The sequence below is a fragment of the Micropterus salmoides genome, unplaced genomic scaffold (genome assembly GCF_014851395.1).
Source record: "Micropterus salmoides isolate LMB-PRFRI ecotype aquatic unplaced genomic scaffold, ASM1485139v1 Ms_hic_scaffold_4, whole genome shotgun sequence".
In the NCBI taxonomy this organism is placed as follows: domain Eukaryota; kingdom Metazoa; phylum Chordata; class Actinopteri; order Centrarchiformes; family Centrarchidae; genus Micropterus; species Micropterus salmoides.
The window spans coordinates 38,706,257-38,724,407 of NW_024043372.1; the positions used below are offsets into that span (position 1 = coordinate 38,706,257).

Sequence of the window (18,151 nt, forward strand, 5' to 3'; positions counted from 1 at the left end):
AAATCCTAGCTACGGCCCTGTCACTGTTGACTGGGAGGTCTTTCCCAAATCGGAGTTGCCACTGGAAGCTATAACAAAATCAGAGAGTGTATCTAAGCTACATCTTGGTTTTAGAAACAAGCCTAAATGTCAGTAAGACAAACATTTAGCAAAATCTGTAAAGAAACGGACCTCATAAGACTTAACTTAAAACTAAACTGCCCTCTACTCACACCACAACCCTAACTTCTGTACACCTGCATCCGCATGATGGTTCCAGGTGTGGTAGCTCCCTTAGATGGTCAGAGTTCTGGGTGTGCTCTGAATGGAAATTATACAAGCGCACACTATAACAGAGCAGAGCAGTTTCATTTAGGAGCCCATTTTTTCTTGGGTTGAAATCCCTGGTGTGTGCAACTAAGTAATGACAACATGTTCAGTGTTGCTGATTGTACAAATGTGTGTACTGTATGTGTGTGTGGAGGGAAAGTGTGTCTCAACTCAATCATTTCAAGTGCAGTACACATTCCAGAAACGCTGTGTGCCTCCATGGTCAGCTGCCATGGGCATGATGGTCAGCTGCCATGGGCATGAGTTTGTGTGTACATGCAGGTATGTGCACTTCATGTGTGAGCATGCTTGTGAATGTGCTGAGCTGTGTTGGCCTTTGTGCTGTGGTCTGAAAAGGCAGCTTCTGTTCTCTGCGTGTCTCTGCTGCTCCTCTGTGACCTCTAGAAGATGCTTTGTCTTCGGTTCTTTCCGCGACCTGAAGAGAGACACATTGAGATGGAAGACTTGATTTAAAATGATTATTCATTCATATTATTATTTATATATAACAGATGATACAGTATATAGAGAGTCCTGTGCCAAAGTCTTACTCCAGTGTGAAAAAATGCTGTAAAATAATAATTATTTCAATGACATGTTAATAGACTATATTTATCAATTAACAAAATGCAAAGTGAGTGAGCATAAGAAAAATCTAAATCAATCAATATTTGGTGTGACCACCTTTTGCATTTAAACTGCATCATTTCTTCTAGGTACATTTGCACATAGTTGTTTAAGGAACTTGGCAGGTAGGTTGGCCCAAACATCTTGGAGAACTTCCCACAGTCCTTCTGTGGATTGAGGAAGCCCCAAACTTACAAGGACCCTCCACCATGCTTCACTCTAGCCTACAGACACTCACTCTTGTTCTGCTCTCCAGCTCTTCGGTGAAGAACCCACCTTCTGCTGCAGCAAAATATTTCAAATTTTGAGTCATCAGACCAGAGCACCTGGTGCCATTTTTCTGCACGCCTGTTCCCGTGTTTCTATGCATAGTTGATAGACGTTGCTGACGTACTGCGGCAAGCGTGTTGACTCATTTCCGTTTCCGGTGCTTGTGTGTTGGTAGCGTGTTGTGCTGCTCTCGCTAAATACCAGTTAAATTTGTTAGATTATAGCGGCTAACTGTCCGCTAAACACTTATTTTTACAGTAATTTGCTTAAGCACTCACAGTTCTTTCCATCTTTTAGTGACTGCTGTTCAATCTCATAGTTGTTCAAACATTTTGGTAGCTGACGCTACAGTACTTTGGCTTAGCCGTTAGCGACATTAGCTCAGCAGCTAGCGATGGCTTCTCGTTCTCCCTCTCGCTCTCCTACTTTCTCCTGCTCGGTGTGTCAGATGTTCAGTTACTCCTCTGCCTCCTTTAGCGATAATAGTACGTGTAATAAGTGTAGTTTATTTGTAGACATGGAGGCGAGGCTCAGTGATTTAGAAGTCCGGCTCCGCACCTTGGTAGATCAGTCTTTAGCTACTGTAGCTAGCCAGTCCCCGGTAGTCGGTGCGGAACGGCCTGAGTTAGCCTGTGGTAGCCGTCCCCCGGCATCTCCTGAGCAGCCAGGAAAGGGTGGGCTGGGTGACTGTCCGAAGGAGGAATAGTCGTAAGCATTCAAAGTCCACGGGGCGCCATCAACCTGTTCACGTTTCTAACAGATTTTCCCCACTCAGCGACACACCCGCTGAGAAACCAACTCTGATCATTGGCAGCTCCATTTTGAGAAACGTGAAGTTAGCGAAGCCAGCGGCCATAGTTAAGTGCATCCCTGGGGCCAGAGCAGGCGACAATGAGTCTTATTTGAAACTGCAGGCTAAGGATAAACGTAAATACAGTAAGATTGTTATTCACGTCGGCGGTAATGACTCCCGGTTACGCCAATCGGAGGTCACTAAGATTAATGTTGAGTCGGTGTGTACATATGCAAAAACAATGTCGGACACCGTAGTTTTCTCTGGACCCCTGCCAAATCTGACCAGTGACGACATGTATAGCCGCATGGCGTCATTCCGCCGCTGGTTGTCGAGGTGGTGTCCAGCAAACGATGTGGGCTTTGTAGATCATTGGCAGACTTTCTGGGGAAGACCTGGTCTGATTCGGAGAGACAGCATCCATCCCACTTGGGAAGGAGCAGCTCTCATTTCTAGAAATCTGGCCAAGTTTATTAGTGGACCAAATCCATGACAACCCAGAGTTGAGACCAGGAGGCAGAGTCGCAGTTTAACACACTTCTCTGCCCTTCTTTTTCAGCAGTTACCCACCCAAAACCCTACGCAGAGTCGCAGTCTAACACACTTCTCTGCTCCTCCATTTCAGGAGTTACTTAGTGAAAATCCTATAGTGACGGTGTCTGTCCCCCGACCATCGAAATTATTTAAAAAGGTAAACAGAAGAGGAGCTGTGCATAAAAACCTCATAAAAATAAAAACCACAAGAGCAATAGTGCAAACGAATAGGAGAGTTAAATGTGGACTCTTAAACATCAGATCTCTCTCTTCTAAAGGTGTACTAGTAAATGAACTAATATCAGATTATGATATTGATTTATTTCATCTTACTGAAACCTGGCTGGGTGATGGAGAATATGTTAGCCTAAATGAATTCACCCCTCCCAGTCATATTAATACTCACATTCCTCGAGGCACAGGCCGAGGAGGTGGAGTTGCAGCTAAAACGGACAAAGTTATTATTGTAGGGGATTTTAATATTCATGTGGACGTTGAGAATGACAGCTTCAGTGCTGCATTTATCTCTCTGTTGGTTTCTATTGGCTTCTCTCAGAATGTTCATGAACCGACTCACTGTTTTAACCACACCCTCGACCTTGTTCTGGTGTATGGTATTGAAATTGAACATTTAATAGTGTTCCCACAGAATCCCTCTTTATCTGACCACTGTTTGATAACTTTTGAGTTTGTATTGCTGAACTACTCGCCATTGGGCAAAGTTTTTTATACAAGATGTCTGTCTGATAGTGCTGTAGCTAAATTTAAGGATGCGATTCCATCAGCTCTAAATACATTATCAAGTCAGCAAGTAACGGAGGACTCCTATGCTAATTTCAGTCCCTCCCAAATTGATCATCTTGTTGATAGTGCTGCAGGCTCGCTGCGAATGACACTCGACTCTGTAGCCCCTCTAAAAAAGAAAATACTAAAACAAAGACAGTTAGCTCCATGGTATAATACTGAAACTCGCAAATTAAAGCAAATATCGTGGAAACTTGAGAGGAATTGGTGTTCCACCAAACTGGAAAATTATCATTTAATTTGGCAAGATAGTCTTAAAACTATAGGAAGGCCCTCCGTAATGCCAGAGCAGCGTACTACTCGTCATTAATAGAGGAAAATAGGAACAACCCCAGGTTTCTTTTCAGCACTGTAGCCAGGCTGACAGAGTCACAGCTCTATTGAGCCAAGTATTCCCATAGCTCTCAGTAGTTACGACTTCATGAGCTTCTTTAATGATAAAATTCTAACTATTAAAAACAAAATTCACCAAGACCTGCCGTCAACTGGCACCGACTTATCTCTTAACTCAGGAAACTTATAAACAGCTGTAGAACCAGATATATGTATATTGCTTCCCTCAATCTTTACCAACTAACTTCAATAATTTCTTCATCTAAACCATCAACCTGCCTCTTAGACCCCATCCCGACTAGGCTGCTTAAAGATGTTTTACCCTTAGTCAGCACTTCTATACTAGATATGATTACTCTATCTCTATCAACAGGCTATGTACCACAGTACTTTAAAGTAGCTGTAATTAAACTTCTTCTGAAAAAGCCCAAACTTGATCCAGATGTTTTAGCCAACTATAGACCTTTATCTAACCTTCCATTTCTCTCTAAGATCCTGGAGAAAGCAGTTGCTAAACAGCTGTGTGACTTTCTACAGAGCAATAGTTTATTTGAGGATTTTCAGTCAGGATTTAGAGCTCATCATAGCACAGAGACAGCACTGGTGAAAATTACTAACGACCTCCTTATTGCATCAGACAAAGGACTTGTCTCTGTACTGGTTTTATTAGATCTTAGTGCTGCATTTGACACCACTGACCATCAGATCCTATTACAGAGACTGGAACATTTCATTGGCATTAAAGGAACTGCTCTAAGCTGGTTTAAGTCCTATTTATCAGATCAGATTGTACATGTTAACGATGAGTCCTCCATGCATGCCAAAGTTAGTCATGGAGTTCCACAATGATCTGTCCTCGGACCAATCCTCTTCACTTTATATATGCTTACTTTAGGCAATATTATTAGGATATATTCCATGGGCTTTCATTGTTATGCAGAGGATACTCAGTTATATCTATCGATCAAGCCAGATAAAACTAATCAGTTAGCTCAACTTCAAATGTGCCTTCAGGATGTTAAAACCTGGATGACCTGTAATTTTCTAATGTTAAACTCAGATAAAACTGAAGTCATTGTTCTGGGGCCCAAGCACCTCCGTGACGCATTATCTAAAGATATAGTTTCCCTTGATGGCATCGCCCTGGCCTCCAGCACCACTGTGAGGAATCTTGGAGTTATCTTTGATCAGGACATGTCGTTTATGTTTCACATTAAGCAAATTTCAAGGACCGCCTTTTTTCACCTACGTAATATTGCGAAAATCAGGAACATCCTTTCTAAAAATGATGCAGAAAAACTAGTCCATGCATTTGTTACTTCTAGGCTGGATTACTGCAATTCCTTATTATCAGGCTGCTCCAAAAAGTCTGTTAAGACTCTTCAGCTGATCCAGAATGCTGCAGCACGTGTTCTGACAGGAACCAGGAAAAGAGATCACATTTCTCCTGTCTTAGCTTCTCTGCATTGGCTTCCAGTAAAATCCAGAACAGAATTTAAAATCATTCTTCTTACCTACAAAGCTCTTAATGGTCAGGCGCCATCTTATCTTAAAGAGCTCATAGTACCTTACTACCCCACCAGAGCACTGCGCTCCCAGAATGCAGGGTTACTTGTGGTTCCTAGAGTCTCCAAAAGTAGACTAGGAGCCAGAGCGTTCAGCTATCAAGCTCCTCTCCTGTTGAACCAGGATCCAGTTTGGGTTCAGGAGGCAGACACCATCTCCACATTTAAGAGTAGGCTTAAGACTTTCCTCTTTGATAAAGCTTATAGTTAGGGCTGGCTCAGGTAGTCCTGAACCATCCCTTAGTTATGCTGCTATAGACCTAGACTGTCAGGGGATTTCCCATGATGCACTGAGCTCCTCTCTCCTCTACTTTCCCTCCCTCTGTATGCAACCTCATCCCATTATTGCATGTTACTAACTCAACTTCTCCCCTTTCCCGTAGTCTTGTGCTTTCTCATCACTCTCCTCTCTCCTCCTATCACTTCCTGCAGGTTTTCTGGCTCTGGAGCTGTGGAGTCTGGATCTGTGGTTGCAAGTCACCTGCTGCTCCCGTGTTCCTGATCGACACCCTCTGCTACAACAACTATTGTTATTAGTCCTATTGTTATTATAATCATTAACATTACGATTGTTATCATTAACACTACTATAAATATCTGTACCATTTTTCATTTAGTCTATAGCAACATCACCTTTACTGTCTGTACCTCTGTGTGTATATTATGTAGGCTGCCTCCTCTCTCTCTCTCTCTCTCTCTCTCTCTCTCTCTCTCCTTCACCCCAACCGGTCGAGGCAGATGGCCGCCCACCCTGAGCCATGGTTCTGCTCGAGGTTTCTGCCTCTTAAAGGAAGTTTTTCCTTGCCTCTGTCGCCTAGTGCTGCTCTTGGTGGGAACTGTTGGGCTTCTGTAAATATCATCACAGAGTACGGTCTAGACCTGCTCTTTTATGAAAAGCGCTGTGAGATAACTGTTGTTGTGATTTGGCGCTATATGAATAAAATTTAATTGAAGTTGAGTCGCGGGCTTTGTTTCTGCAGACGGTAGATGGCAGAGGTGGGGGACTCGCGTCACATGACTTGACTCGAGTTAGACTCGAGTCGCAAATTTGAAGACTTGAGACTTGCTTGACTAAAACAGACAAAAGACTCGACTTGACTCGGTTTTCTATGACTTTAGACTTGACTTAGACTTGAGAAAGATGGCTTAAATGACGTGATTTTATAAATAAATACATGCATTCGCTCATTCCAACATTTGCGCATAATCCTGCAACCATGTGTGCTTCACATAACATTAGTGGTCCAGATCTCCGTAACAGCGGCGTAAAAAAAGACTGTTACGTGTAGTACAACACAGACATTCAAGGATTATGATGTCGATGACTGTAGGAAGAAAAGAACAGCGGTGTGCAAAGTCTGCAGCTCTGCAGTCTGCTGTTTCCGTTTCACTTAATGATTTTGTTAAGATTTAGATACATTTACTTAGTGTTTCAACCTACATATACATACGTACTGTCTGTACCTCTGTGTGTATATTGTGTAGGCTGCCTCCCTCCCCTCTCTCTCTCCTTACATCCCTCTCTTTTTCTCTCTGTTCCTCTCTTGCCCTCTCTCTCTCTCTTTCTCGCTCTCTCTCTCCCTCTCTCTCCTTCACCCCATCCGGTCGAGGCAGATGGCCGCCCACCCTGAGCCATGGTTCTGCTCGAGGTTTCTGCCTCTTAAAAGGAAGTTTTCCTTGCCTCTGTCGCCTAGTGCTTGCTCTTGGTGGGAACTGTTGGGCTTCTGTAAATATCATCATAGAGTACGGTCTAGACCTGCTCTTTTATGAAAAGCGCTGTGAGATAACTGTTGTTGTGATTTGAACATTGAATTTATGATTATTAGCACCTGTTTGTTATAATTGTTTAATCATACACCTGACAATATGCCTACAAAATCCCTGACTTTGTGCAAGTGTACCAAGAAGATTTGATGCTGTTTTGAAGTAGTGTTGAGTCGTTCAAAGAACGTTTCGTTCATTTGACCTAATCTTGTATGTGACTCAGGAGGAACGGGTTCATTTTCACGCATGCGTGAAAGATCTTGGACTCTTACGTTCACTTGTCACACAGCAGCTGCATGGGCTCCGTCAGCACAGGAAACAGTATTGATTAGTTCACGACTCTCAACTGTGGTTCTCTGGGTTTGAGTCGTTCATTTGTCACATGACAGCTGGCTACAGGGCTGTGGTTAGCAGGCAGCACAGGAAACAGAATTGATTAGTTCAGAACTCATAACTGTGGGTCTCTGGGTTTGAGTCGTTTTCACGTGACATTTCAGCTACTGTAGAGCAGGAATGAACTACTCGTTCACGACTCACATGGGTCCTCCTCGGGGTCTGTCTTCACTCGGCAGACTGAGTAACTGCCAGCACCGGGGAATGAGAGGCAAGTCTGTTGTCAGTTAACAGTCACTGGACTGACATTATATATATATTTTGATAATTTTGAGAAAAGTGTGGTGGCCCAAACGTTAGAGAAGCGAGCTTGTGACCTGGAGGTTGCCAGTTCAATCGGCAGGATAATATCTTGTTGTGGAAAGTAAACCAACCTTGCCCTCCCTCATTTACCACCACTGAGGTGCCCTTGAACAAGGCCCATAACACCAACAGCTCCGGTTGTCCAGGTGTGAATGTGTAACAGTGTGAATGTGATCAGGGCCTTCCTGCAAAAGAGAGGCTTCCTCTCAGTGAAGCTTGCCTGAATAAATTAAAGTTAAAAAAAAACAAAACAACAATTTTACAGCGCAGTGATGTTGTGCCATAGTTTTAACACAGCCGTATGTTAAAACAAACGGATCCGGTCATTAAAACATTAAAAGACAGCCACATAGCAACGTTAGCGTTAGCCCTGTGGTTTGTTTACAGCTAACAGCTGATCCAGTATGCCAGAGAACGCAACATAACTTTTACTTTTTATTTATCAACAGAGCTGTGCTGGTGAACAACCTGCAGTGTTTGAGATTATTATTAAATTTGTTAAATTTTAATAAGAGTGTGTTTTATTCATCTGGTGTGTCAAGCTTATTACTTCAATATAGTCCCGCAAATCTGATGTTAATATATAGATTTTACCCATAGATAGGGACGTTACAGATATAAAGATAGTAATTAAAATTATATATGGCTGGTCTGGTTGTATACTCAGGAAAAATTGTGAAAATGGATGGATTTAGCCGGAGTAGTGGCTTAATTGAATATTGACAACATATTTCTATGGTCTTTTCATGGTTTGAATTTGGTTGTGGCTCCATGGGGCTTTATAGAACCATGATAAAGAAACATCATACAACACAAGAGGTGAATTTGTGCATTATACTTTGTCAATTAAAGCAAACCAGGCAGCCTTCTGTGTTTGAGAACTGTGCTGGTTATTTATTTATTTTTTTTTTTTTTATCGCCCACTAGAGGGCTGCAGTGCCGCAATAACCAGCCTAGTTAAAATGAACAAAATGACACAAAAAAAGATTAGTTCATTTTAATGAATGAGATTTGGTGACTCGAGTCTTTCAAAAGAGTGACTTTTCCCATCACTATTTTGAAGGCAAAGGGTGGTCACACCAGTAGGCTACTGTATTGGTGTCCCCTTGACACCATAATTTAAGAATTATATTTTCTTTAGCAATTTTTAAGTCTTAGAATGTGTGATATTAAAATATAGACAATGAGAATATAACGGAAAGTGAATGTGCATGCACAGCATACACACAGGATATCTATCCTGTGCACTACATTCTCATTACCAGATCTAACACTATCCACATCATGTGCAGAACATAGTCCACAGTAGAACTGTTATAGCTGCCCACAATGTGAAGAACTTAATGTTCCAAAGCTTGTTGTGAGATTGTGTGGCAGGAACCTTACTTAAAGGCTGAAACAATGAGCTGCGGTGGCCTGGATCCTTCTGGAGCTGCACCTCTCTGAGGGAAAACACTGAAGCAGCTACAAAAGAGGGGAGAGAAAAAGACGGCTCTACTGGTACTGTACAACATCCTCAGTGTGTGTTGCCACTCATTTATAAAATCTTTCATATGTGAATAAAAAACTGCCACATAAACTGTAGCTAAAATGAAGCATCTGGCTATATGAGACTACATGTGCTGTAGCTGTATTCATACATACACATATGCTATGAGATAACCAATTTGTTTGTCAAAATGTGGAAACTGACCCAAAAAACACAGAGATGGCAAAGTAGCATATTTACAGTAGAAGTGCAGTCTGCTGTTCACAGCCAGAGTTGCCAAGAGCTGTGGGCTTTAAAGGTGTGTTCACAGTGTACATGTGTGTACATGTCTTACTGTCTGCCAAATTGTGTATGTTATCCCCTAGACACAGGAAGTAGGGATGTCGTAGAGCAGCTTCAGCGGAGATTCTGCTTCTGGTGTCGTACTGCAATCAGAACATAAAAGCAGCTGAATAGACCGTCTTTGAAATCCAAGTTCAGTTCTGTCTCATATCCAGGTGAACGAAGGTCATTGTGCCTTTGTCTCATACCATCAGCAAAGCAGACAGCAGGTCGATCCCCTCTGTGTCCAACCTGATGGAGACAAAGAAAAAGTTCAGTTTGCATTTACACTATTTAGAGAAGAAGTACACACTGATACTGATCATGAAAACAAGTACAGCGGGCTGAATTTTCTTCATGTTGTTTTCCCCCAAATGACACCCTAAATGTTTTTATTCAAAAATGATATTCAGTCTATGGTTAGATATGGCTGATAATACCCAATATTTTCTCAGCTCTTTAATAAAATAGTATAGAATACAACTTACTTATCCACCAGAGTGGAAATGTGTCTTTAATTCGCAAAAACATAAAAAGGAGCATACAGAATAGATATGGTGACAAAAAATATCTTATTCTGACAGTGTACAAACATATAGAGTTGAAATATTATGTGCTTTGAGCAATTCTTCAAAATATCATTGGTATTTTCAGAGAAGCTAAATTGGCCACCCAGAACTATACCAAGAGAGGGTCCACACGGGTCTTAAAAGTATTAAAAAAAGTAAAAGTAAATTTCATATTATAAAAATATGCCTGTCTATTATACTGCTTTTATAGTCCTATATTTTAGTTCAGTGACTCCTGTATGGCAGCTTTGCATGATTCAAAGTTAAAAAAAAAAATTTCTATCTTATACTGACTCTTCATGAAGGCCTTCCTTTCAGCCTCTGTCTGAAACGAGCTGTAGTTGCTCCTGTCTCTTTAAGCCCCCCCTCTCAAAGCCCACTGTTTTTATTAAATTTAATTTACAAAGTATTACATTTCGTAATGTCCTTTCGTAGGATTAAATAAATGCCGTAAACATCATAAATAAACTCTTTTTGTCTGTGTGACTTTACAATTTACTCCGTTTTGTGTGACTTGGATGTTAAACGGCAGTTCAGGTAACATTACTGTTTATGTCAGTGTTTCGCTTGGACTGTGGAGTATTCACGGTGCACGAGCTCTGGCAGGAAAACAAAACATCTCTGAAGTGCTATTAACAAGCTAACGTTAAGACGATCGACACTTTGATGGGCAAGTGCCTGAAGTTCAGAAGGACAGAGATATGGACAAGTTGGGGCATAGGGGGCTGTGGTTAGCACCTGTGATGGGAATTTCATGAGAACCATCTTTAAAACACTGCCATGTAATTAATCTCACTAGGGGCCTCTAGCCTCTTGGGTATGGGGTCAGAGGAAGGTAAATGTGTGTGATGCTTTAGGCCCAGATTTTTAGGCCTTATTGGCCCAGAGACCACTCTAAGTGGTTCATCACATTTACCTTGGACATAGGTGTCTTTCTATAGATCCAGATTGAGTGTCCCCTAGGGAACACTGAAAGACACCATGTTCCTTTGATGAGATAGTACTCCGACTCCTGAGAAAATATAGAGTACGGTCTAGACCTGCTCTTTTATGAAAATTGCTGTGAGATAACTGTTGTTGTGATTTGGCGCTATATAAATAAAATTGAATTGAATTGAATTGAATAAAAGCTGCATGAGCTGTTACACTGGAGCTCACTCGGATGATACTCTCTGATGCGTATGTGTCCCTGTGAGTTCCTTCTGCAGAAGACTTGAATAAAATTCACAGAAAGACAATGTGTTTGCCTGAGCTATTTATTTGAAAACTCAAATTGCCATCCAGCGGAGCTGGAAGAACCGCCTGCAGGTTATTGGTCAGTGAATGTTACAATAGCAACGGAGAAACAATTGTGTATAAGACGAGGACCGTGTCTGTGTGTCGGCGTGGCCACAGTTGTAGGGTAACGTTATGTGAATGGAAACATCCAACACGCTAATGCACATTAAACTTACATCACCCAGATGCGCCGATCACTAGGAAGAAGAAAAAACAAACCTGTGCCCAACTCCTTATCCCCGCTGCTTTCAAGTCACTACTATATAATATTATATTTCAAGCAGCCTTTAGATGCAAAAACAGAACAGGATGAATAATCACTGAAGCAATTGGCATTTACATTGGCATTTTATATTACATTACTTTATCTAGCCAAGGTGTAATTAATTGTAACAACTCAAACTGCTAAATTTATTTTGTATTTTTGGTTTCACACCATAAGAGTTCTTAGTGAGACAAATATTACGTTCATTTCATAGGTGTCATTTACACTGGGGATGCTGGGGACATGTTTCCATCACTTTTTAAAAAACATTTGTTAAATATGTTCTGAAAAATGGCTTGCAACAAGAAATCTTAAAAAACTAATGAAAATGCTTTGAGAAAGGGTTATTTGCACAATAAGAAAACATGCAATGCAGTGTAACTATAGAAGAAACAAATTGTCCAAAAAAGTAACCTAAAAAAAAAAAGCTGCTTATTACTAATAGTCACTTGAATTTTCTTTTTCCTTTTATATAAATAAAGACAATTCTACCATAAATTGATGCAGAAAATGTCTCCAGAATGCAGAAGATTAAGTGTTTAATGCTCAAATCCCAATTTATATCAGCATTGAATATTTCATCAAAATAGTGTTAAAATATCTTCTTGTCTTGTTCTCGTGAACCCAAAATTGTGTATGTAAGCTAAGTGTATCGTCACACCCCTTTTCTGAACCCCTGTATATCCCCACCATTTTTCAACACAAAGTGATTTCCTTGATTAATTTTATGTTATCATAGTACAAACACACCCCAAAAATCTGTAGTGTATTAAATATGAATGCGAGTATTATAATAAAATGTTTTATTAAATTCAGGTAACTTCTTCAATAATAATTTTCTCTGGCTTAAAATTCATACAGATTTCCATTATACTAAGTTGCCATTAAATTTCATCCTAGGTGGTATTAAAAAGGTCTTAATTTTTAACTTTGAGAATCCTGGGGGTACCCTGCAAGACATAGTTTAAACAAGTTGGCTGTGAAGTTCAACCAGCCCTGTTATTATTTGTCACAAATACTTTTTTTAGTCCTATTAACATTAATCTCTGAGTTTCAATTTTTTCACCAAGCCTGAAGCATAAGGAGTCTGTTAAAGACGGAGAACTAAACCATGTTATCGGTATACATAAAAATCCTGCTCTCGAATCATAAATATATTTGTCTAGATGATTACAGGACTAAGAACACATCCTGGTTTCTCTTAATTATCTGCAGATTATTAATTATCTGTAGATTTTTACAGACTAACTGAGGAATGATTTTTGGCCACATTAACGCATAGCTTGAGCGATGGCAAAGCCTGTCTGCAGGTCCACCATTTTGGTCCAGAACAGAGATATTGACAGCTATTGGATAACTTGCCATTACATTTAGTGCAGCCATTTGTGGTCTCCTGAGGATGAATTGTAATGTATTTGGTGACTTTTGATCCAGAGCAATCTGAAGGTCAAGGTCTTTATGAACTATCTCAATATACTCGCCCAATCATTTAGTTTAATGAACTGACCCTTCCATCACCCTGTATTTCCTAATTAGCAACTGTTAGCATGCTAATAGCTAATCTAAGATGGTTAAAATGTTAACCATTATACCTGCTAAACATCAGCATGTTAGCATCATGACATGCTGATGCAGCAAAGCATTTACTCAAAGCACCACTGTGTCCTAAGAACAGCATCCTTCAGACACCATTCAGGTCAACAGACAGAATTTGTTAGCATTACCTGGGCACATGGTTGATGAGCGCTTGAGGTCTGTATTGAGGAAAAAGGTAAGACCGAAACTCCTCATTGCTGCTGATACCAGACCAGGTCTCTTCTGATGGAGTACCTGGCAGACAAAGAAACAAAAGAAATGTGTGGTTGTCTGTGTCACACTTAGGTATGGAAGCCCTAAGCGGCCATCGATTCATATCTTTATTTTACTCCGTTTTCCCGTGATAACGGGATCATTTTCTCGAGATCTCAAGATAACTAAACAGTAGTTTAACACGGGCTGGCAAGAACTTTTCTTAATGGTAATTTCAAGGTGCTTTCAGCTTTACTGATTAGCTCAGTTGGTAACTTACAGGACTTTGTAGGGTTTTAAGATTGTGAGTTTGATCCTCATGGAAGACTAATTAAAAAAAAATTTTTTTTTTCATATTCATCTCCAACAAAGCCACACCCCGAATACAAAGCTGACCAGTCACAGCGCAGTATAGGACTCGCTCTAACTGAGGTCCGACACTTTCATGGCTGTGCTCCAATGACTCTCATGTAAAAGGAGTCGTTTTCTAGCTTTTTTCCCCTTTTTTTTCTAACACTGTTCCTGGGGCACTTTCCAAAACCTAAAATAAATCCAGAAACATTTCGGCTGTGGGTTGTTCCTAATGTAATGTTAGTTAGCTTTGAAATAGCCATTGGAAAATGTGTGATTGAAAAAACACACAAAGGAATAATAAAAAAAAAAAACTTTGCAGAGCGCGGGGATTAAATCAACAATCTTTTGGATGCAAGTCGTGCACTCTACCAACTGAGCTAAATGCTAACTCAGCAAATTGTCACACAATTATCACAAAGAAACGCACCTTCGTTATCTGGAGCTCACAAGAAAATTATCTTGTTATCACGAGAAAACAACGGTCGTTATCTCAACATCATGAGATAATTATCCCGTTATCACGAGTAAAATAAAGATATGAAACGATGGCCGCTTAGGGCTTCCGTACATAAGACTCGTTCTTACTTCATATATTACTTGGTATTAGCATGGCCTGCAGGATATTATGATAATGTGCTGCTAACTTACCCATGAGCCTAAAAACTAGATGTAGCTCCTCCTTCACTGTGGCACCAGGAAACATGGGGCGACCTGTTGCCATTTCATACAGGATACAGCCCACGCCCCTGGAAGAGGAGGGAGGAGATGATACAGATACAGGGAGGACAAGCAAACAACAAAGAGTCCTCCATCATCGAGGTGAGGCCGTGTTCAAACACAAACACACACACTTCAAAGAGGGCTGATCATAAGTGCAAACATGTGTGGTGTGAGTGGGCACAGTGCATCCTTTTGTTCCAGGATGGTGTGCTGAAGAGGCTCACTGTGCTCTGATGAGAGAACATGTAGCTAGGTGAGCCTTACATGGCTGCCGTGTAACTACTGAGCCACGATGAATCCTCAGTGGTTCACCAGAGCTTTGTGGGTTTTCTCACCATGGCAAACTGCCAATGAGCAAAAACATGTACGGAAAGTGAATGCAGGTGTATGACTAGAGACTCATCTATTATCTTACATCTAATATTGCCTACCATCTGGTGAGTTCATATTTTCAACATTTTGCCCATAACAAATTTTATGAGGCAGTCACTGAAATGTCCAAGTTACGGACATGGCGATGCAGGGTTGTGATACGTAGTATGACTGGTCTCGATCAAGGCCAGGCAACATTGTGTCTCTTGTATTTTGTTCATTTTAGATGATACACACAACCACACATATATTTCTTTCCTCTATCTCTGTGGGGACATCTTATTGACATATTTGCAGTCTGTAGACCCCAGAGATGCTCACAAGTCTTTTAGCTAGAGTCCAAGTCAAGTCTCAAGTCATTTGTGGCTACTGAATGTTGTATCACCTGCTGCGTTCAATCCAGGTTGCTTATAAAACTGCATAGCTATAAAGATTTCTGTAACTGTAACCTGTTTTTCATTTACAGAGCACAACCATGTAATGTGCAATGCAATTAATGACGGCTTATTAACTACTGTAAGTCAACACACCCCCCAGACTCGCAAACCCAGTGTAACATTAACTAAATAAAACTGTAACGTTACATGATCAACAATAAACCTGTGACCCGTTTGCCAACGTTAATAATTAATGTGATGGTAGCCAGCGGGACATAAATGATTGACTATCATAAGTTTGGCAAGCAAACAAACACTCATTCATCTTTTCATAACGAACAACAGTCGGAATCTCTAACCCTAACCCTAAAACCAAGTCGTAACCCGACGCGTTGCTAGGAGACGCGCCCAGCCCCAAATCAACTTCCGTTCTGTTTGTTTATCACTGGGTTTGTGTTTACTGGCTAATCATGAACACCGCTGCACAAATCCGTCCATCCATTGTTATGGATTGCATGAGGAAGTCTACCGGAAGTTAAGTTTGGGCCAGAGTAATGCACATGCGCAGCACCGTTTGTTTATGTTGTTACTGTTGAAAGCGTCTATAGTGGGATCCCAGATTTCAGACCCGTTGAATATAGTAAAACATGCCCACACACACAGAATTCTCTTGAAATTCTGATATTCAGTTGAGCCTGAATTAGTCACAGAGAGAGACTTACTAAATGCAAATGCACAAATACATACAGTACATGCTTTTTTGCATCATGTTTAAATCTACAGAAAGTAAACTAAAGAAGAAATAATGCTGGTGGTTGCAATCACACAACAGTATTTGCTCCAGCATGCTCTTCCACATATTACAGTTGGGACTATTTGTAGTGCGGATGTAGGTCCAGTACACTGAAGTGAGCAGGCGTTAATTGTGGTACTGTGGACCAGTGCACTGTATAAAGAAGCAAGTTTATGTTAGCCTATTGATATCCATATTGTATTACTCACCACATATCGATGGGTGTGGAGTATTCTGTAGAGCCCAGCAGCACGTCAGGGGGCCGATACCATAGAGTTACTACCTCATTGGAATAGGTCTTAGTGGGGACAGACTTGGCCCTCGCCAGACCTGGACAACACAACACCGTCAGGGTGTAAGACCTTCATATTTAAGCAAGCCTGCTTTTTGTGCAAATATTCAACCTCTTTCAGTCTGGCACTACCTTTGTAGCAAAATCATCATGAAATGACAAGTATTTTGTGTCTCCACAAGAGTAGTATGGAACAGTACGATGCAGTCTCATACAGTGGGGTCAGTAAGACGTCATAGCACCTTAGACCAAACATGTACACACTGATTCATCATAAAGTGTCTGACAGATCAAAGTGTCACTCAGGAAAAACGTTGGAATAGTCCCGGCTCATATGCTGTGTTTAGTTAAAATTATAGAAAATACTCAGGGAATACTGTTTTTCTACCCACTCCCAGCACAAAATTAAAAAAACTCAGAGAGAGGGGCACAGTTGCTAGGATACAGGAAGTAAGGGTGCTAAAGTAATCAGGAGATCTCTCAGTGGCAGTAACATATAATTGGAAAGCAATCGTGGCAGGAAGTCATCTTATTCTATGTCTGTGTCCTTAGGACCCCATTTGCATTTGTTGTCCGTATTTTGCTGGATGCAAGCATGCTTTTTGTCCTACCAAAGTCGGCCAGTTTGAGCTCGCCCTTATCATTGATCAGCAGGTTCTGTGGCTTCAGGTCTCTGTGGAGGATTTTCCTCTTGTGACAATAGGACAGACCACGCAGCAGCTGAAACATGAAGATCTGTAGGAGAAAAAACAAAATATATTAACATTCTCAAAATAGGGGAGTTAGAAAATAAGAGCAGAAATCCAGCGGAATCCTAGAATGAACTGCTAATATATCACTTAGTCCCAGTTTGTGCCTCTTATGAGACTCTCATGAGTTGCAGAAGTAAACATTCGCTTTTTGCTCAAAAATGTACACCTGTATAACTGTATCTGAAAAATATCAGAAAAACCCAGAAGGCCATTAAACAAATGTTTCAATGTTTATGTAGTTATCACTTATTGGTGTATATATAGCAAAATCACAATTCTTATATGCATGTTTTTATTTCACACTCTGTTTCCCATGCCAACACAGCCCCATTGAATTGAACTGAACTGAAACGCTGTTCTAAAGGTATTTCCAGAATCCTTGATGAAAACAATATTCTGTCTAAACATTTTATTATTTGTTATTGGTGCTTGTGTTGAGAAAACAAAGCAAGGACATATACCTGGAGACCTGGGTATTTGGGGATTCAAGAAATAAATTCAGAACCAAACAATGTGTTGTTAAACCTTGTTGTTACCTTCTGGTTTTTATGGTATAGGTTTTATGTACTTGCACAGACGTAAACAAATACATACCCTCTCTCTCTGGTATATATTCTGTAGTGTTTGACATCTACAGTGTGGCTCACCTTGACGTTATGCATGCTCATGAGATTCCCACAGTTGTCCAAGTACTGTTTAAGGTCACTGTCCTGGAAGACACAGTTTTCGTACTTAATCTACCCACATTCCACTTGTGTAATTGTGGTAAAAACCTTTTGAATACCTGCATGCTGAAGTGGAGATGTACTCACAAGATACTCAAACACCAGAGTGAGGCAGCGGTCGGTGTGGATGATGTCGTGCAGTGTGACGATGTTGGCATGTTTCAGGTTCTTCAGTAGGGACACTGGGTGGACAGAGGAAGGAGAGATGAACATGTGCCTCCAGCACAACAACAGCAACAGTAGAAATCACTGGAAAACAATGGCTTTCAGGATTAAGATGGGTCTGAACTTGTGCTGTCTGAAACAAAATCACTTGGTCTCCTAAACCCCATTGCTGTGCCCTCAGAAGCTACAATTTAAA

At 40.8% G+C, this 18,151-nt stretch overlaps 1 protein-coding gene across 2 annotated transcripts in view; it reads right to left on the reverse strand.

The window, feature by feature from the left end:
- Positions 1 to 556: 556 nt before the first annotated feature.
- Positions 557 to 18,151, reverse strand: part of cdk18 (cyclin dependent kinase 18) — a 78,284-nt gene continuing 60,689 nt past the window's right edge. For both annotated transcript variants that reach the window (XM_038697735.1, XM_038697734.1), the window contains exons 7-16: positions 17,878 to 17,972; positions 17,713 to 17,775; positions 16,925 to 17,048; positions 16,231 to 16,351; positions 14,408 to 14,505; positions 13,342 to 13,447; positions 9,715 to 9,757; positions 9,519 to 9,609; positions 9,082 to 9,159; positions 557 to 745 (exon numbers count right to left, since the gene is read on the reverse strand). In XM_038697735.1, coding sequence (XP_038553663.1) covers positions 711 to 745; positions 9,082 to 9,159; positions 9,519 to 9,609; positions 9,715 to 9,757; positions 13,342 to 13,447; positions 14,408 to 14,505; positions 16,231 to 16,351; positions 16,925 to 17,048; positions 17,713 to 17,775; positions 17,878 to 17,972 — 854 coding nt within the window. In that variant the 3' untranslated portion in view covers positions 557 to 710. The remainder of the gene's footprint in view (positions 746 to 9,081; positions 9,160 to 9,518; positions 9,610 to 9,714; positions 9,758 to 13,341; positions 13,448 to 14,407; positions 14,506 to 16,230; positions 16,352 to 16,924; positions 17,049 to 17,712; positions 17,776 to 17,877; positions 17,973 to 18,151) is intronic.